The sequence below is a fragment of the Protopterus annectens genome, chromosome 9.part0 (assembly GCF_019279795.1).
Source record: "Protopterus annectens isolate FY-2018-M chromosome 9.part0, PAN1.0, whole genome shotgun sequence".
NCBI classification, from domain to species: Eukaryota; Metazoa; Chordata; order Ceratodontiformes; family Protopteridae; genus Protopterus; species Protopterus annectens.
Genome location: NC_056743.1, coordinates 601,132,694 through 601,154,319, shown reverse-complemented (window position 1 = coordinate 601,154,319; position 21,626 = coordinate 601,132,694). Strand labels below are relative to the sequence as shown.

General features: G+C 39.1%; 1 protein-coding gene across 1 annotated transcript in view; it reads left to right on the top strand.

Annotated features, from left to right (window-relative positions):
• Positions 1-21,626, top strand: part of DOCK5 (dedicator of cytokinesis 5) — a gene marked incomplete in the record, with an annotated part of 3,482,443 nt that overhangs the window by 1,789,670 nt on the left and 1,671,147 nt on the right. The window contains 2 exon segments of the mRNA XM_044083155.1: positions 9,025-9,205; positions 13,943-14,040. Coding sequence (XP_043939090.1) covers positions 9,025-9,205; positions 13,943-14,040 — 279 coding nt within the window.

The following is a 21,626-nucleotide window of genomic DNA, read 5'->3' as shown; positions in this document are numbered from 1 at the left end:
TTTTTACAGTCACTTTTATCTAGTTTCAAACTTTGTCCTCGTTGAAACATTTTTTTCCCGTAGTATAGCATTTTTTGTCTGCATTCTTATCTCATCGAGAAAGAAAAACGTTCTCAGCAGGCCGAAATGTGTTGCCATTGATAAGGGATAGTCTGTAACTTTTTCTGCTGTTAGCCATTTCCTTTCAGCAGGTTTATTCACTTGAATATTTGTGTACATTCAACTGTTTGATAGTTCAGCAAGCCTCTAATGTCAATACCATTTGTTACGAAAGCATCCAGAAGTATATATATTTTTTTCACACAAACGCATTTTAAGCTAATCCTATTTCATTACTACATATTTTTTTTCTTTACTTCCAGATGCTTTGTTATAAAAATATCACACTGTTACTAAGATAAAAAGTTTTGCCAAACCTCTTTTACTGTAAAGAAAGAACAGTTATACTAAGTTATATATATATTTTTCTATCAAATGTTATTACTGTAAAGAAAACCAGTTTTACTTTGTATAATTGTATTAATGAAGTATTTAGGAGTATGGATTAAAAATGATTCTGATGTGAGAGTTAAGGATATGTGGGAAGAGCCTAAACAAAAGATAATACAAAAACTGAGAAAATGTAAGCTTTGTTGTATGGATATAGATAGTAAGATACAAGAAGTTAAAATGTTTTAGTCGCATTAATTTTGCAGACAGGTCAGGCATATTTTTATCAACCAGTAGAGAAGTTGTGGATAACAATTAATAAACAGCTGAAGGACTTTCCCGGAGGGGAAGATATTAAGAATCAAGTGGGATAAGATAATTCTTCTAGTAGAACAGCACATATTGGGATTACATGATTTGAAGGGGTATTTTAGAGCTACATAGTTAAGGCTCCCATACATAGCACAAGCAGAAAAGTATAATTCATAATGGAAAGGGATTATGATGAAATGGGGGGAAGCTCAAGAAACAAGGAGAGACTGGGATTTTGGATGTAGGCCTTTAAGGAGAGTAACAGTAATCATACCGAATATTTTAGCTATAAAGTAACAGAAAGTATCCTAAGAACTAACCAACATGGGAATGGAGAAAGGGGATTCTACTGGTAGGGATGACTGCAATTAGGGATATAGACAGTAGGCAGGAGGGGGCTTTAATTTTTTTGAGAAAATTGGCAAAGGAACCAAGATATTGGGAGCAAATAACTAGAAAGGAAAAGATGATAGAATGGGAAGACACCAGGAATTTATTTGGACTGCAGGTTAGAGATTGCTTTCCCTGTCAAGGATTGATAATAGTATAGGCAAAAATAAAGAAATAGCTGGGTCCTAAACAAAAGACCAGCACTGCTAGAGTTTTTATTAAAATCTAGAGCAGAAGCTACCAATAGTAAAGGAATAATTATAGAGCATATAAAATACTTCATAACTGTAAGAATCAGAGGAGATTAGAAAAGATTGGGAAAAGAGATTGGATAAGCACTTCACAAAGAAACAATGGCAGGATATATGTATGTCTCCATGTCTCTGCAACAGAATGCAGATGATTTCGGATTTTTTGCTTGGAAATGTTTCCATAAATATTTTTATACCCCAAGTAGACTCCAGAAAATTTTTGCTCAGGTGGACAGCAAATCTTGGATGTGTGAAGGTGAAGAATAAGGTAACTGGGAACATATTTTTTGAGTGCGCGGTGAGTTGGCGACTTCAAGGATTTCCTGGGGAATGCACTGTCAGGGATGGGTGGGCAGATTGGTGTGATGAGGGAGATGATTTTTCTGAGCTATGATACATAATTGAAATTGCCTGGACATGGCAAGGCATTGCTGTGTCTTAAGTATGCTGGCTGCCAAATAAACAATTACTAGAAAATGGAAATCAAAATCTAAACCAACTGTACTAGAAGTAGTGAATAATAGTAACAGAGATAAAACAACTGGAACTGAGAACTTTAGAAAAGGGTAGGAGCAAACTACATAGGAAAATGGGAATTGTGGGAATAGTACATTTAGGGGAGGAATGAGGTTTAAAAGAAGGCAGGAATTAAATGAGCTATGTATTTGACTGAAAACAAGTGGGTAGATTATAAGTGCTGTATAGTGTTTGCAATTGGGAGTGTCTGTATGGTTTGTGATGTAAAATGCTTGTAACTAGGATTGTGTCACTGTGGTTTGTTTTAATTTATATAAATATATGAGTGCCTATGTTGTAAGTGATTGGTTTATTAAAGCTATTTCTTGTTTTAAAAAATAAAGGGCAGGAATTGAATAATTTTATGTAATGTTGCTTAGCTTATAATGTGAAGTATAATTTTTGTAAACTTGGACTTAATACAATTTGATTACTTTTATATAAATGTAAATTTGCCTATGTCACAAGTGATAATTCAGTAAAGGTGTTTAAAAAAATGCACTTTTTTGTACATTCTAATGCTAAAGTAAAGGTTAAAATTAAGTCATTTTAGCTGAAGAGCACACCTGGCTGTGTGTAATAATATATGAAGCAGTAGTGTCTTTAGTTCTACCTCTTTGCTTAGTTTTCCACCTCTTAGTGCGCAAATTCTGGATAAAGCCCAGAATAATGGAGGGCAAAGACCCAAAATTAGGGACAGGTTTTTAAATACTTCTGTTATGAAATCAGAAAATTGCTAGAATAGCAGGTTTTGCTTTAGCATGCATTTTCTAAAATATGTGAACTCTGATCACAAATGTCATTATTTACTGACCTCGGGTTGCACTAATTTGCCATAAGCCACAAATTGTATGAGGAACAGACCAAATGTGAGGCAAAAATCTGGACTTACTGTGAAATTCTGGGCAGTTGAGAGGTATGCCTCTTTATGAGGCTAATATGAGTCATGTTACCAGTGCCATAATGCAGTGGAAGGCTAGAAGCTGACAAAAAACAAGATCCAGAGCAGCAGCAGATGTATGTGATAAAATGTTTTGATGGGCAGCACACTTTAAGAGGAAAGCAGTAATAAAAGTCAGGATTAACTCCATTGCTAGTTTGCATAGAATGTTATAATCTAAAGGCATGTTTTTGAGACAGGACAGCAAGGATGGCAGTGTTTGTGATTGGATTTGTAATGGGTAAATAAAGTGGTGAGATGAAAAAGTAGTACAGAAGAAGTGATTTGGAAGGGGAGATGGTTCTGAACCAGAAAAGTAACTGTGCAATCCCGTCCCATGAAGTTTTTTTTTCATCTTTCAAGTTTTCTACCGTTTAAGTTCTCAGAATCATTTGGGCTCCTAATACCATGATGGGAATGGTCTCAATTCCTAAGTCTGGGAATTATTAAAGTTTGTGAAATTAGTATTGTTTCATTATTTGGTGTTAGCCAAAAGTGCTCTTCATAGCTCCCACAATGTGTCTAGAATAGACTCCTCCTCCTACTGTTCATATGGAGTTGCATGTATTGCTAGCACATCGAAATATGACTGTAAGTTCATTAGTAGACCCATTATTGCTGCAGCTATTGGAACTGACCATCTTTCTTCCACATTGCTATCATTTGTACCTGCAGACCCTAATATTTTATGAGTTTGTGTCTTGCTGTACATGACGCACTGTAATCTGTAGGTGTAGCAATTTCAGTGATCAGTGTTATTTTTGTCTTTTTTTATGGGCTGCATCTGGTTTTCTGGTACCTGTTTTTTGAACAGCTGGTAGTAGGTGATCCCATGTGAAGAATACTTCATCACTCTCTACAGTGCCTTGTAGTTCATGTTTCTAATGCTTCTCGGCAACTTCTGTATTGTAGTGTTTGCACAATCCCCATTGCAAAAGTCTTGCCATGTTATTGTGCCTTCCATTGTACACGCTGTCTGCCATGAGTGTATCACACCCAACAACAAAGTGTGTGACTGTCTCAAATTCTTTTTTACAGAAACTACATTTGTCTGTTTCTCCCTCATGTTTAGTGGACTTTGTCAGCTGTGTATGTAGTCCACTATCTTGTGCTATCCTCATTACCCTTTCATCCTTTGGTTTCTGTTCACCTGTCCTGCATCAAATCCTGATCAACATGTGGTTGTAGGAGATCTCTATACTTGACACAATATATTTGCCTTTCCCACATTTATTTTCTTCTCATTTTATCCTTCTCCTTATATTCTTTTTTACTTTTTGGTACATTCAGTTGCTTACTGATTGTCTTCTTCTGGTTTGATTTCCATTCCTGTTTTATACTGGAATGATTCTGCTAAACTAAGCAGAGATGCCATGTTAGACGACATCTCCTCATGTTTTAAAACTTTCACTTTGTTTGGATTTGATAAGGTCAGCAGATACGTATGAAATTTTACCACTGCAGGTCTATTCATGTAATCAGTTTTGAGGAGACTCATACCTCCTTCAGAACAGGAAATATGTAATCTTACTGTATATTGATTTGGTACTTTCGTATTATCGCAGCCACACTCTGTCTGCATGGACTGCATTCTCTACTCTGCAACATCCCATTCTAAATGAAATAACCTGCTCCTTATGATTTCAACATCTAGATGAATTAACCCGCTAGCGAGCGTTAAACGGCATATTGTTATTCAACTCTTCTTATGTTTTCAACAAGTCTGTTTTCTTTTTTGTTTGTTTTGCAAGATAACGTCGTAACCACGTTGAGAACATAAGCAGAAGACTTTTTTTTTTCTTTAAAGTAATATTGCAACCACTTTATTGATTGGCTGTTATGCGACCACACTTTAGTATATTTCACTATACTATATTTCTTTGGTTTTACTAAAAATGTAGATTTTATTTTATTTTTTACAGTAAAAAGACATTCTTTTATGGCCATTTTAACATATGGTTTAATGCACGAAATTGAGCATGAAAGACTCTGCAGAGTAAACATTTTGATGAATGAGATGTTTCTTTAATATTATTAATTATTAAATTTGTGTATATTATTGGGAGAAGGTATTGTAATATATATGTTGTTTTTTATGTTGATATTCAGTGTGTTTTACTGTATATGTTTTCTAAATGTTGACTTCTCGTTGTACTCCTCTGATTTCCGCACACACACGCTGATCATACCAAAACTGTAAGTTACAACAGTATGAGAAAATTGGTTTGCTTGGACTTTATTCCTAGAAGTCAAAGCTGTTTTCATTATTAGTTTTAGTCTTCTAAAGTATTCATTGCTGAGTTTTTTTCGTATATGTGCATGTTTTGTTGCAGATCCTTCAGTTCCCAAATATTTATACACTCCATCCTGCTCAAGTTCCTTTACATCACAGTCCTTCCTCAGGCTGACATTTTCTTCATATTGCAACTTTCCTGCTTTAAGTGTTGCTTTTGTGCATTTATCAAGACCAGGTGTCATTCTTTTATCATCTGAGAAAAGTTTTAACCACTTGCAGTTGTGCTTTCAACTCCTCATCTGATGAACTATGCAGTTTTAAGTCATCCACAAAAAGCAGATGAGAAAACTTTAAGCAAGGTTGTTTTCTGGAAGCTAAATTGTAACAAAGACCTAATCTGTTAAGTAAACAGCTTAATGGGTTAAGGGTAAGACCGACAAAAACAATGACAAAGAATCACCCTGGAATATCCCCCTTTGAATTTTTATCCATGAGATAACAATTTGCCCTTTGTCATGGCTTAGTTGCAAAGTGGTTTACCACTGTTTCATGGTCACTATAATGTAATTAATCAATACAGAATGTATCTTGTACATCTGTAAACATTCCTTTATCCACGACTGCAGGATGCTGTCAGATGTTTTTTTTTTAGTCTATCCATGCCATACTTAGATTCTTTCCCTTTCTAAAATTCTCCATTATAACTTTATTTAGCAACAAATGAGCTTTTGTTCTATATGACATTTTTTTATTTAACCCCTTTGCTCTATTGCCATGCTTAAAAAGTTTTTTTTGGAATGCCAATAAACTCTGTCTACATCAATTCCACTATTTAATTTATACATTGCTGGAAGGCAAGTTATTGGCCTATAATTTTTTTAGGATGGCTTACCGGTCACTCTAAAGGAGGAGTATTATTTTACCTGTTAACCCGGTCGGTGTCTGTCTGGGGATGTTCATATAAGTAATTCTTACTCAGGCCTAAATCGTTATGTAAAGATGTTCATGTACTTGTACCCAAAAGTTAGGTACTGCATCTGGGCCTGGAGTTTTCCATTTAGGAGCTCTTCTTAATTTTGACTCAGTTTCTCTGGCTGTTAATGCCATTTCATATCCTGTACATCTGATGATCTTACGGTTACTATAAATTCTTCTCTCCATTAAGTATCTATGTTCCACAGGGTCTTCATAAACATTTCCCAAGAGTGTCTATTTCTTCTTTTTTGGTGATGGTTCTAGTCCATCTAGTTTGTGTCCCATTTCTCTATAAAACCTTTTTTTTGGTTATCAATGAATTGCTAATATTGTACTTTTTGTTTATATGTATTTGCATATGTTCTAAGTTTTTCTGCATGTGCTGACATTTTCAATTAATTATTTGCAGTATTGTGTGGTAGGTTCTGGTCTGTTCTGATACTGTGTGTTGCTTTTACCATGTCTATCTTAAGTATTTTTATCTGTTCCCTCTTCTGTATTCTTCTAACAGCGGCAATTTATTTGCTTTATAGTTTTGTGTATTTGATGCTTCCAAGATGGCATTTAATTTCTTCTTTTCCTTATTGCTCTAAATTTTTGTGATAAGACTTTACTATGTGGCTAAGTTAATAACCCATAATGTATCCGGTTTACTTCTGTTATATCACATGAATTTCTGTTAATAGACTTGATTACTGTGTTCATCTATTTATCAGACTTCTAACATGTACTGTTTTTTTTTTTACTTTCTGTAATCAATTTATTTCCTCAGTCTTAATATGTTTATCCGTCTCTATTAAGTCAAGTAATAGTTTCCTTGGATATTTTCTTCTAAACTGAGAGTGCATTCTTTGATATTTTCTGCGGGCATTCTGCAGAAAGTTCCAGATTGTCTTCCTGTGATATATCATCTTCAGCTGCATCCTGTTTCTTCTGCTGCCCCTTTATATGAGGGTTCATCAGAGTTGCCACTGTTTCCTGCTCCTTCACTTGCTGTGAAACTCTAACTGAACTTCTGTACTAGTTTCCCACTGATGGCTTCAGAGCATCATCATGTAGCAACTCATCATATGCTTCTTGTTCCATCTGTTTCACTTTAGTTTAGGGGCTTATTATTCCATCATGCTGTGACATTGCCTGAGTTGTATTTTATGCACCAACTCCTTCAAATCAAAGCTAATCCATAACTTCAGTTTATTTTTCTTTAACTTCTCCATTACTAATCATCTCTTCTACTTCCTCTCTTAGTTTTCTTATTTTTTGTATTTTTAAATTTTCTGTATTAGAGTCACTTTGTATTTCTCTTCACATATCTCTGGTGCTGCTTTTTTGTATTGATTATTTTTACTTTCTCCTTTGCATAAACATTGCACTACATCAAATCTTTCTTTTTTCCCACGTCCTTATTTCTTCATGTGTGTTCCTGTCCACGCATTTCGTCTTAATTTGGGGGCGTATTGTTTCATCATGCTGTAACATTACCTGTGCTGGATTTTCTACACTAAATCCTTCACTCTGTGGGTATTTTCTTGGTTCATTTTCTATTTATCAAACTTGTACCTTGCTAATCCTCTGTTCTGTGTTCCCCTTTGTGTTCTTATTTTTTGTATTGGGAAATTTTCCATATCTGGATACCTTTGCATGCATTTCTGCTCAAATGTCTTTGGAGCTGCTTTTTTTTTGTATTGATCAGTTTGGCTTTCTCACTTACACCATATCATATTTTTTTCTTTCCCATGTCCAGGTTTCTTTTTCATTCCTTTTAAAAAAAAAAATCTGAGTTTTGTTCTTTATATTTTTGTACTCCTTCTGTTGGTTGTTTTTCCAGGCAACCCAAAGTTTCTTTGTCCATGTAATGTTTTTCATGGATCTGTTGCATTAATGAATGCAAATCTGCGTTCAAAGCTTTTCTTGTGCAAGTATTTTTCTTTCTCTAATTTCTGTCGTCTTTCTGAATAATGTCTATCTGGAAATTCTGGACTGCTTGTGTGATTGTAACAGTACACAATTTTTTCCTTATCCTCAATAGTCCACCTGGTCATCTTTGTCTTTTTTTTTTTTTTGACCTGTCAGTTTTTGTGGACTACTACTTCCTTCTACAATGGGGAAGGGGGCACCCTCCCCCTGAGCCTCACCTAACCTCATTGTAGGAATGTTTACGTGTCTTGAGGATTCTGCACTGCCATTTTTTCCCAGTCGTGGCACCAGTGCGCACACCAGGATTGAGCACTTTTTTTATCCTGGAGCCAGTGCACCCAGCTCCTTTTATTTTTTGACATACCTGTCTCTGTGATATATGACATATAAAATGTAGTCTGTATGTCAATGTCATATTGTTGAGATTTTGTGAAATCGTGGTCCACCACACGAAGGTACTCACTTGAGGATGAATTCAATTCAGCAATACTACTCTCCTTTTGTTGCTGAGTTCATCATGTCTCCATTCATACGTAGAAGTGCAGGTAGTTTTAAGACAGAATAGCAAGTGTGCCTTCCCATGTAGTGTTTTTTTCCCTAGCTGTTGCTGTTTACTGTTTAATGAGGAGGAGGATAATGGCTGAATGGTGTGCAGAGCAGTTCAGGGGATCTGTGATGTGCTTTCCTGTTTGGTATGAAAGGGAGTACGTGTGGGTGTTGACTCAGGGCTATGATGCTGAGCTGTTTTGTTGCTTAAGTAATGAGTCACTGTTAACATAGTGACTTGAAGGCACTGCTCCATAAGGTAGAGGCTGCAGTCATTACTTGACAAATTCCCCCCATATGTAGCTGCTGTGTCTAGTGAAGTGGTCACTTCTCAACACAGGTGTTCAGCAGTGAATGCAGAAAAACTGTTAGGATGCAGAGTTCATCCTTCTATGTTCATTTGGTTTCCTTCTTTGGAAACGCTGCATTAGTTTAAAAGATCAACAATTTGTGATCTGTGCACAGTAGTAAATGTAATGTACATGTTAACTTCACTCAATTTCTCTTTACAGGGTGACAGTAAAAAAGCAGAAGATGCTAAATGTTACTTAAGTTTACCTGGTACAAAACTGGAACAAGAGGAAAGAGAGGGACAGTTGTCAAAGAATTCACATCCTGCAACCAGCTTGGCTGTCACAAAAGACAGCTTTCAGATCGCAACACTTACTTGCTCTACAAAACTGACACAGAATGGTAAGGAGTGAAAGACTGATCTAACATTTTTGCCAGACCATTGATGTGCCAAACTGGACTCTTTGGTGTGTGCCACCTGCTCCATTAAAGTAAGAAAAAAAATGGATTTAGGAGATTAGAGAGCTGACTCCTTGTACGGTGTGTTCTGCAGATTCCCTGGGCATTTTTGTAGTAGTATAGCAACCTGGATGAATGTACTGTAATTTTGCGTAGGTAGTTTAGAAAGGAAAGTGTCATCAGTAAAGGTTGTTATGAGCTGGCCACTGAATACAGTAAATCCTTATATTGTACGATGGGTAGCTGTGTGTCTGACAGAACCCATGTAGTTAGTGTAGCAAGTGCCACTTCTGAAAGCAAAAAGATTACCAGTGGTGTACCACAGAGCTTAGTTTTGGGCCTCTCCTGTTTGACATACAATTCTCAGGTCTTCAGGCCAGCACTTCTGGCCTGTGGTTTACTAAGTTTGCAGATGACTAAATTGGATAGTGGTGGTAGATTTTTTCAACTGATTAACACTTACTCCAACATGGCTTGAACCTTGATAACAATTGGTGCAAGTGAAATTGCCTCATATTAAATGTGAAAAACAAAATGCAGCATAGTTCATTTTAGTTGCCAAAACAATTTAACTTAGCATATAAGAGATGCATCCCTCCAGTCATAACTGTTGTAAGGGATCTGGGTACTCTTGTTAATTCCTTGTCATTTGACTATCGTGTCTCCACAGTACTTTGGACAGCCTTTTATCTAGCCAATCTAATTTCCAAAGACATCTCTGTTAGATCCAGCAAAGACTTAATTCCCTTATACTCATATCTTATCAGAGTCATTATTGAATGTAATGCACCTTTAGGCATGCATTTATCTAAACTTATCACACACCCTGAGAGACCTCAGAGATTCAACTAAAAACATCAGTGGTTTCAAAGGTTTTAGTTATCAGGAGAAAATGGCAGCCCTTTCTCTTTACTCAGTCTCTTACAGACTTCTCTTTGGAGATCTATGTCTGGCCTTTCAATGGTACATCACTCATTTTAAGGAACTAAACCTTCATCAGCAGATAAAAAAGATACGTTAGCATGATAAATTCAAATCCCAATATATTTCTCATCTGTGGAACAAACTACTTTTATGTTTCAAGCAGAGTAGCACCCTTGCCACTGTAAAGGTAAACCTAGATAATTGGATGAATTGGATGGGCAGCTTCAATTTCTCTCCTGATCTGTCTTGCCTTGCCCCTGATGCTGGAGGGAAATTTTGAGTAGGGCTTTTTGGCTAGACTTGAAATAGTCTGCAGGTTGATTCCATAGTACTTCTACTTCATAGATTCACAGGTGAGATTTCCATGCAAATTACCAGTGTCGTAGATTCAGGGGTTAAGTGTGAGGTGTTGTCAGGTGAACTGGAGGAAAAGAATTATTGAGCATTGCTGTCTGTAATCAAGCAAGATGCTGCTGAAAAAGGTCAAGCACATGTAGTCTCAAACTATGCTCAAGTGTCACTGATCATCCAAACTGGAAAGAACATTGCGACAAGATTGGGAATGGACTGTCGTTTAGGCAGTCACCTCTCCCTTTGCATCACCCAAAGAATAGCAGAATAAGTGCACTATCTTGCCTCAGCTTCACCTCAAGGAATCCAGGGCAGCATGAATACCAGCATTTGTTTCCCAAAAGCAGAGTGAGTGGAGGCAAGCAACAACATATCACATTCTCATTTGAGTGCGTTCATACAAAGGCCTTTAAAAGGCAGTTCAGGAAATATCCCAAAAACAATGTAAGGAAAACAGTGCTGAGAGAGCGAACTACAACAAAAAATGAAACAATATATCAAGCACTGCAAAGATGCAAGAAAAACACCACCAGTGATAGTAAATAAAAAATAAAAATCCATGGAAATTTAATAAATTTGAGAGTCTAAAAACGTACATTAAATGCTTAATTTTATCACCGCATTTTTTGTCCCTAAAAAGCTGGAACGACTTCAGATCATAATACATATCCCATACTTCAGTCCCTTTAAATACAGTTAAAACCATGAATCAATCAATTAAGCTTTTTAGGGACAAAAAAGGCAGTCATAAAAATTAAATGTTTAATGCATATTTTTAGTCTCTCTGAAGTTTATTAAAGTTACATGGATTTTTTTTTTTTTTTTTTTTGGATTTAAATTCATTGGTGGTGTATTTTCTTGCACCTCGGCAGTGCTTGATATATTATTTCAGTTCAGGAAATGTCTTTGTTCCACAAAATGGAAGAAGGAGGAAAGTGCATAGTCCTGTTTTGTGTGTCATAGCTTTCATTGTATGAACAACTTAAGCAAGATCTTTGCTTTTTGCTTCATTTCCTGAGAAGCAGGAATGTCTGCAAGCATAAGCTGTTCATATTACAGTATTCTTTTTAACCTGTTCTGCATTCTGGGTGACCAGATTATTGTATTGTTCCCAAGTCCAGTATCCTAGCTTGAAATATTAGCTAAGTGTATTTGGGTGTGAGAACACCAACATGGTGCTAAATGAGTCCTTTATGGGTTTTTAAGAATAGGGTGGTTTAGAAGTGACTCTTGACTGCCAACTTACTAATTGTTTGCTATCAAAACTAGTGGCAGCTTTTGCTTTGTGGTGGATGAATTGTGGAGGATAGTCTTTTTGAAAATATGATAGAATCTCATGGAGCATTGCTTAACTTCATGTTTCTAGGTATATGAAATTAAGAAAGTGTGTGTGAGAGAGAGGCAAGTGTAAACTTGTGAAGTTAAACATAGGAGTAGAGGTTTTTGCTTATGTCACAACTGATTGTTGAGCCCTATCCCCTTGGCCACAACGTAGAGGTGTTCAGGTATCTAAGTTAAGTAAGTCAGGATTGAGAGCTGTCATTCACATACTATAATGGTCATGGTTTTCTCCAAGTATTAACCTAGAGATCTGCATACAGTGGACCTCAAAACATATGTAAATGTCTGTTTAATTTTGTAGTCATATGGCCAGTATCATCATTGCTGATGTCTCCATGTGATCCATGTTCCTCACTGAGGATTCCACAACAGAAGGTGTACCATAGCACATTCTCCACCCTCTCAAAAATATGTAAATATTCTGTTCTTTTAAACAAGTATCCCTGCTGACAGAGAGTAGGCTAACCTTGTCAGGCCTCCCTCTACAGCGACAGCTCTTCCAGATGCCTGAGATGTTAAACTGAACTTGGGTCACATGCATCATAGTTTGGACATTTATCCATCTACACTATGGAGATGGTTAACTGAGGCATTCTGTTGAAGCATGCCAACAGTCCAGCTTCATGCTTAGGTCTATTGCGTTGAGAGAATAGTGCACTGGGCAGAAGTCTGAAACGGATGTTGGATGTATCCCTCATTGATGGAAGTCGCTGTTGTTTTTAGACTGCTGTTCTTTTTTCTATGACAGTAACATGATCAGCCTTATTGGATGAAGTAGGAGGCTGTCAGGAAGATTGGACTCTAGCTTACTGAATGGATGCTGCATGTTCCTGCAGCCAGTTTAGCTGACGTCTTCCTGCCAGTCCCTAACATAGAAAACGACTAACAAGCTTAGCCTACTGTTTTTTATTATGCTCTTTGCTGGTTTCCTTTCATGGGGAGGAGGATGTTGTCAGTAAGTGAGGTCATAGCATCGGTGGAGGCAGTAGGTAACAATGAAGCTCGTAATGCAGTGGGTTTTGGTAATTTGAAGGCGATGCCAACTGAGGGCTTCATATGATCAAAATCAAGTCAGTCCTTTGATCTTGTTGTCTTCCATGAAATTTCATTCATATGTGGAGAGCACACATCAGTTGGACGTGCTGGAATGGAAGGGATAAATCTGATAAGAAATTCTCATTCATTGGTGCCTCTTCCTGCTTACACATAAATGGAGCAAGAAAATATGTTGGTCCACCTTTTCTTTACCCATTGTGAGAAGAGAGTGTATTTCTTGTTAATTCTTCTGTCAGTCGTGTCTGCTGGCAGTGTAATATTCACAGTGATTGTCCATCTGTGCCTTCTCAGCAGGATGAGAACTGTATAGATGTTGGTCATTATACAGGTGGCTGTGAGAATTCTTTTCTATTTTGTGCTGTAACCCTATCCTTGGAGCTGTTGTGTGGGCATAGTGTTCTATGGTGCCTTCCTCTGTGAGTGTGTACATTTCTGCACATGCTCTGTAAAGGTGGCCCTGAGATTTGGCTTGGCAAGGCCAAACACATATCCCCACCGATATGCTGCATACTGTGCATATCTTTCTCTCTAGTACGAGTTGGCATTGCAGTGAGCCAGACCACCTCTCTCGTTCAGGTGAGCTGTTTTCACTTACCTGTTCTTTCAGAACCCACCTCACTAATTGATCTCTGGTCATATTGGTCACATTTTTGAGGCATTTTATCCTAAGAGAGAGAGTTAAAGTGCACATTTTCTGACTAGCTGTCCTATCCTGAGCCTTAAGAGTTTTCATTGTTAGTACTGAAAAGATACAGCAGTGTGCTGCAGGTTAACCCTCTGCTACCATACCCTCAACTTTCTCTAAGAAGAGAGTTAGAATGTCATAGCATGTACAACTGGGCATATGTATATCTAAGACTATGCAAGGTGTAGTTTAATAGTTGAGTAATGAATGTTGAATTGGACATTTTGAACATCCTGTTGAAAACTACCACATAGTTAATCTTGTTTTTTGTTTTTTTTTGTTTGTTTGTTTTTTTCTTTCTCTCTTTTGTGAAATACGTACAGTCGATCTGCTTGGCTTACTGAACTGGCGCTCTAACCCTCAAAATATTGCCCAGAACTTGAGAAAGCTGATGGAGGTGGATGGGAGTGAAATTGTGAAGGTAATTTGTGACCTTGCAAATGCTGACCAGAGTATTGTAAAACCCATTGTTAATACAGTGAAGATAATTATGTTGCAGATGGACAGCCTGATGTTAAATATTTACAGTAATGTTATAAAATATGGTACAAAATATAAAGTAAATCTAGCCACTTAACACTGAGTTATTGCAGAAAGCTAGTGCTGTCATTTCAATAAATTGATAAATGTATATGCTGGGCTTTACTTGACCCATCTAGTACATTTTTCTCAATGAATTAATATTAAAGGAATAAGCTACCAGTCATATTTTTTAGTACCTTCTGTGTGGAGTCTGCATGTCCTCCCCGCAGGTTGAGTGGCGTTCCAAAAGACATGAGTGAATGGGCATGCCTTCGTTGAAGGTTGGGTGTCGAGCTGACAACTCGGCATTATGAAAATCTACTGCCAATCATTAGCGGACCGGAGTTCCGCTGTGGTGACCCCTAACCGGGAAAAGCCGAAAGACAACATTTATATCCTGGGTAATGTGACTGTGCTTGCTGATGTCATCTGAAATGGACACAAAAAGAAGATATGTTGGAACACATAACTGTTGTGAAAAAACAGTCCGTCAGACATTTTGTAATTAATTTAGTATTTTAACATTAAAACTCTGTGCAAAACAGTCTTGGGAGAGCTTTAAGTATTTGTTCTTCTCTTTATTGAAGGAAAATGTAATCAGCAGCATTGCCTAACTTCATATGTATTCCACTGGAATATGTTGAATAACAAAAATATTTTTCCTTCTATTTTTATGTTTTTTCCTAATCATGCTGCATTACTTTAGATCAAGGAGATATTTTATATTTTGGCAGGAGTGTCCTGACTCCACCTCTCCCCTAGCAGTCTGCAGTATACCTTGTTGATTTTTCTGTCCCAAACTTCTCTCTACTGGTGTGGTGTAAATTATGTTTGGGTTTGCTCACATCTATTCTACGTGGTTCTGGCAGAACTTCTCTAACAGACTCCTAGAAAGTTATGGTGCAAACTTCCAGTGCTCCATTGGAGGGAATAAGTTAAAAAGTCTGTATTATTTTTCATTTATATTTTCATGCATGTCTTTTATGATTCCACATTATTTCTAGTAGTAGCAGTTCATGTAAGTAATGTACACGGAGTGGAAACAAATTATTTAGCTTATGCATTGTCTGTGTTTAGAACCTAACCTGGTTGTAATGTCTCCACAGATTGTTTTCAAGATCCCGTCATTCAATTGTTTTCAAGATCCATTCATTCAGTGCAGAAGTTCTTATCTCTTTTCTCAAGTGTTTCATTTTCTCAATCTAGTCTTTTAAAATGTTCTGTTTATGTCCTCTGTAAGGTGTATGCCAAAGTTCTTGCCAGGTCTCTTCTGTTTCTTTAATGTAAAAGCAGTATTAAAAGTTTATAACATATAGACATCTGAAGGAAAGTGATACAGCTGAAAGGATGTACATGAATTATAAAGTAGAGGAATAGGGGAAGTGCCAGAAGCTAAGAAATGAGTTTTAAAATCCCTGTGCTTTATAATAAAGTGAGGAAAGATTATTAAGATCTGTACTGATAAGATAATTGGCTTTTTCGTGTAGACTGAAAAAAGTGTCTGACATAATGCTCTCGGCTGATGGACACACTGTTGGAGGATATGAATCTGTTGTTTTTTTAAATGGTTTTATATGCAGATGAAGCAGTTTCTAGCTGCTGCTGCTAAAAGTATCCTCACTAGTTTGTCTTGTGGTTTTGAAATGAATGAAGCAGAAGTGGAGTTTAACAGTGTTGTTTCTTTTGAGAAAAAAAAAAACACACGGGTTGTGTTATATCTTGGATCTGTTAATGTCTATTTCATTAATTTGAGATTACAGAAAATGAATTCCCAAATGCTGCCAGTATTTGTTTCTCCTTCTTCATAAAGTGGCGGTGAATGAAATATTTATTGGCCACCTCTGAGGAGTATGGAAGGATGTGTGAACAACATTTACACAAAAATGTTCTCAGGTGTGGTGATGAGGATACTACTATGAGGTGGGAATAATTTGTTCTGTGATGTAGAATATCTGTGTATTTAAAATAGATGGAGGAGACAGGACTGTGGGCAGCTACATTCACGTATGGTCTCCAGGTTGAGTACAAGCAGCATGGAGACTGGTCAGTCTGCAGTATAGACAGAATTGCTTGGCCCTCTTTGCTTAGTGTGCCACCACTGTGTATGACACAAGTTTTAACTTATTACACACACAGTGCTGGGTGGATGGTGGAATAGTGTGCGTATGCCTTTACACCTTATGGTGTGGTAAGTTCAGGGCAATAGAACTAGAATGTGTCTGGTGAAAGTTCTCAGCAAAGCAGTCTCTGAGCTGTCCACTGTTAGTTAAAGGTAGGGTGCGTGGGTAAAGGCTGAAAGTGTGTGCGTGTGTGCGTGTGTGCGTGTGTGCGTGTGTGCGTGTGTGTGTGTGTGTGTGTGTAGCTTTCTAATCTGCAACACTTTGGGGGCTTGACTAACATCAGGTGGACAGTAAAGGCACATAGAAGCAACTTGTGCATCCAGGTACTTTTAGGCCCGTATTGCACAGGGGCAGAATAAAACTGCTAAGAGAGAGATGGGATGAACAGCATCAAAGCTTGCTGATCCTACTGCCTCACAGAAACAGCCATAGTGTATGGCCCAGGTGACCCAGATTCAGTTTGTGTCTTGGGCATTTGAGACACTAGCAGGGAGGAATAGGTGTGCCATTCTTGAGACATTCCCTGTGAGGAGGGTGGTTCATAGAGGGGGAGTAGCCCTTGAATAAAAGAGGAGAATGCAAGGGAGGGGGATATCAAGGGGGTAGGTCATACAACTCCCACAGTAGAAGCAATGGCATGACTCCACAGCATGCACTTATGTTCTGTATCAGCTCTAGCCTTAGAATGGAGAGAGTCCAGGGATAGAAGAGGCTGGTAGAAGCAGTGCTTGACAGGGGAACACTGGGTAGCTGGAAAGAGTGAAACAGATGGGGTGGCACAGTCAGCCATTTGTCTGTGTACATTTTTGCATCAGTGGCCATCTACAACCTACAGTGCAGCAGTTATGCAAGTGCACAGAATAGCTCATGTTGTTAATCTGGCTGTGAAGGGGTACCATTCACAAACATGCTTTGTGGTAGCTTCCTCATGTCACAGGCATGTGTACCGACTCATATTTGCTTGTCATTTTGGGATGTGGCTTGCACCTGCCCCCTTCCACCTGCTTTGGCATTGGCTGTTGAGGAAAAGCATCATAACATTTAGGTCCTGTTTATATCACAAGCAAAATTTAAATCCTTGGTTCTACTGGTTCTGATGCTGTTTTTCTGCAGATCTACAAAAAATCCTTCAGAGCTGGATCCAAGGATGTCCAGTATGCCAGGCATAGATCACCTTTCAGTAACTTGCAGGAAACAGAGTGTAGAGATTGCACTTTAAGACGAACCATATAGGACAGTGTGTTTATACCCTGGATTTCCCGGCAAGGAACCTTTGTGGGCATTGCAGCTGTTGGATATATCTGGTCAGGTACATGCTAAAGGGGGCATAAAATCAGTGAGGTGTCTGATAAGGGCTGAATAAAGTGGCACTATGACTTCCTTGGACCTGGATGCCATTCCCTTGCATACAATATGAATGATGCAGAATGATTTTCTTATTACCTTGACCATATGTTGGTCAAAGGCCAGATTACTGTCTACATATGTTGCTAGATCCCTGTCTACAGGGTCAACTCTTAGGGGCTTCTTATCGATAGAGGAATTAGCCTGGGTGATGTTAGACCCTCTTGTAAGAGGTTTGTATCATGGGGGGGGGATCTTTAATGGCTCCACATTTGCAGTCATCTGCAAACTTAGTCAGCCAAAGACCCTTGACATTAGCCTTAACTCTGAGAAGTAGATGCCAAATAGGAGCAGTCCTAGCACAGAGCCCTGTGGTACGCTGATGGTCTTTTAGTGGAGGTGGATTCACCAATCTTGACTGTCTGGTTCCTGTATGTGAGACAGACACAGTGGTGGTGATGCACCCTCCCCCCCCCCCATGCATCACACACTACCTGGTGGTTGATGGAATGGTAGCCCTTCCTATTGTGGTACTCCCCCCACCCCCTGTGGATTTGATGGGGCTTTAATGGCAACATGGATGAAATTTATTGCATCAAGCACATCATAGAAATGTGACACCCCATAAGTGGCAAGCATGGTTCAGGCTTGGTCCTGAGGTTACACCAGAAAAGAGCTCTACTGATCCACACATGCCAAGAGTATATAGAGTATCTGCTGAAGTGTCCTCAAAGCAGAAGCCTGAGACTTACCCAGTGTGCCTCCATTCTGTCTCTGTAAGGTGCCAGTGGCAGGTATAGTGGGGGCTATACATACCTTAGTATCCACAGGGGTAGGAAGTCCACCCTTCCTGCCAGTTTGTCTGTGGGTCATATATGCTTACAAAAGCTCTTAAAATCTCCTTGTCAGCTCTAAACCTGTCAGGAATTTCCTGATTATCAATGTTGTAATGAGTAATTATTTGCCTGTATCTTCGTCGTCTTGGCTGGTGAGCACCAGTGTGCAACTGTGGTTTTGACTTGGCCAAGGCAAGCAGCTCAGACCTGGAAATAACCAAACTAGCAGCAGAAGCAAGTATCTTTGTCAAATGTAAAGTACATTGAAAAGGTGTGGAAGTACTTCACGAAATGAAGATGTATTGCTAATAGGTGGGAAGGGACCGTTTTTAGCATAAGAAGTTTTGCATCCCTTCTTGTTAGAGTCTTATTAATCCCTCATTTATTTAGGTTTATGTGAGGCTGTCACACTTGAGCACAAATCCTGCATTGACTGCACTGATGTACAGAAAGTATAGATTGCGATTATGTGTACTTGCGTTTTGCTGAAAAGAGCTCTTTTATTTTGGATTCACTTGATTTTTTAAGAAAAATAAAAGAATTTTATATGAGTGAACAGAGCATTTTGGTAACTATTGACGTTGAAGTCCTATACACTGTGTTACCACACGTGTACTGTATTGAAGCAACTACAAAGGCTTATAGCAGAAATAACGATGCTACACAAGGGCAAACCGAAGACCTGGGAAAGATCATAAACGTGGAGTTGTTACAATTTTTTCGGCTTCAGTGGCCAGGTTTACAAACAAATGAGGGGGATAGCCATGGGTTGCGCCTATGGCCCCTAGTCTGGCCTGTGTAGACTTAGGCAAGTGGGAGGAGGATTTTATATTGTGAAGTGAATATCTGAGTTTTCTGAACAGCTACCTTTGCTTTATTGACTATGTATTCACAGTCTGGCAAGGTGGGAAATGTAAACTCACTGAGTTTAGCCATTACATCAATAACTCCACCTCCTTCCTGTAATTTACCACTTCCATTAGTTCGAAATCAATGCAGTTCCTTGATATGTTTGTCAGTATCGATAAAGACAGAGGAAAATTAATTAGTAACTTGTACAGGAAACCAGAAAGAGTGAACTACTTTTGTCACAGTGATAGTATGCATCTAGTAAAAGCTACACACAGTGTAATAAAATCACAAGGCTACAGATTAGCATGTATTACCACAGATTTGGACCCTTTTCCTCAAAAATATGAATGATCTTGAAAATGATTTCTTAACCAGACGATATCAGTCAAACATGTTATATATGATTCTGGATCCCATTAGGGATTCTAAAACAAGCAATGACCATATGTGGAATAGGCCATTTGGTGGAGTAATGCAATGAGGACACCCTAACCCAAAAGAAGGAAAAGTAAGGATAGTTGTATTCTAACTTCCACCTGGGATTTCAGTACAGTTAAAGCAGTTATTAAAAAGAAATAGACTGTCCTCACTGACAGCAGCTTGTAAAGGTTTTAGGAGATCACCCTACTTTTGCATATAAAAAGAGCAGAAGCATACATAGATATGTGGAAAAGAAAAATAAGGAACACCAGGATGACATGAGCACTAAAATCTGTGGGCCACCTAACTGCATTTTTTGTGAATACTTGGAGTGCGACTCATTTGAATAATATCTTAAAAAGATGGTGAAATCTTCAGCAGGTGGTAACTGTTATACTGAAAAGGTTTGTCTTGCATTTTATGTGGGTAAGACTATGAAAAAACTAAGGAGGAGGATTTCAGGTTATCTTTCTGACATCAGACGTAAATGCCCAAGGAACACCATATCCAAACAATTATTAGAAAACTCAGACATTCATTTATCATTCTGGGCTGTGTGGAGATAGATGAGTTTGAAGGGGACATCAGTGGTGTGTTGGAGAAAAAAGAACTATACTGGCAGTTGAATTTAAATGCATTCAAAAAACCAGGACTTAACTATTGCTCTATTAACTCATTCCTTCCAGTACAGCTCTTTTAAGTGTGTACCTTTAATTCCCAGTGGGTGTGGCTTGAACCTTTTAAAACTGGATCTGAAGTAGTTAACTTCATTTGTGCATCAACCTGTGGGTTATCAGATCCATATCGGATCCGAGCCGGCAGTTTCCAGCAGCTAAGATCTGACCTCCAGGCTCCTCCCCCTTACCCATAACTCCCTGCCATCCCTTCCTGACCTCAGATCTAGTTTGCCGCGGTTTGAACAGCAGCTTGATCTTGAGCGTCTGAGTTTCCTGAGACTTCTTGTGAGAAAAATATTTCTATTTTTTTAACTTCTTAAAGTTTTGGGTGATTTTTGAGTGTTGGAACTAGTTTAGTTTTAGTTTTAGAGTGTTCCCTCTGGTTTTGCATTTCCTCTCCCTTGTTAGAGTGTTAGGGTGTGTTTGTGTGTGTGGTCTTGGGGCCTAGTGCTTGTGTTTTAGTTAAATGTCTGAGGCCTCCAAGACCTTCTTTTCTAAATGTACCGAGTGTGGCCATACGCTTTCCCCGCCTGATGGCCACACTCGGTGTGTTTTATGCCTTGGGGTTGAACACCTATCTTCTGGCTGTACTATTTGTGCAGCATTCATCCCCAGGGCTATCAGGGACCGGAGGTCGAAGCTGATCCTGGTGGGACTCCTGCCCCCGGACTCTGCTCCGTCCTCTGGCCCCTCCGTGGTTCCTGCCATGGCTGCGGCAGCATCCATGGACCCGTCCCTTCCACTGGCCGGGACTCAACCTCCCTCGTCGGGCCAGGAGGATAGGGAAGCTAGGAGGGAGAAGCACCGCGAGAAGCACAAGTGGCGGGCTGAAGCCTCTGCGTCGACCCCGCCAGCTAAGTGGGTATCTCCCCCGGGATGGCCAGGCCTTCTCCTTCTCGGCTCCGTTCTCCCTGCTTTTCGCCGGGGCCGGAGGAGGAGGAGACCCGATCTCCCTCAAGGTCATCGAGGCGGCACTCCCGTCCTGCCTCGGTGACCTCTTCGAGGTCGACCAGAAGCCTGATGGATGCAGACTTGGACCGGATGATGAGAAGGTTCCTCCAGGCCCAGCTGCAGATGGGAGTGCTCCTGCCTCCCCCCCTCTGGGGGGTGGAGCTCGACCCCCTTTTTCGCCCCATAGCTCCTTCCCCGACCCGCTTCCTGGGCTCGGGGTCTTAGGAGCCGAGTAGCATCGGAGCCGGGGGTGTGTCGGCACCGGTAGTCTCGGGTACTTTGGCA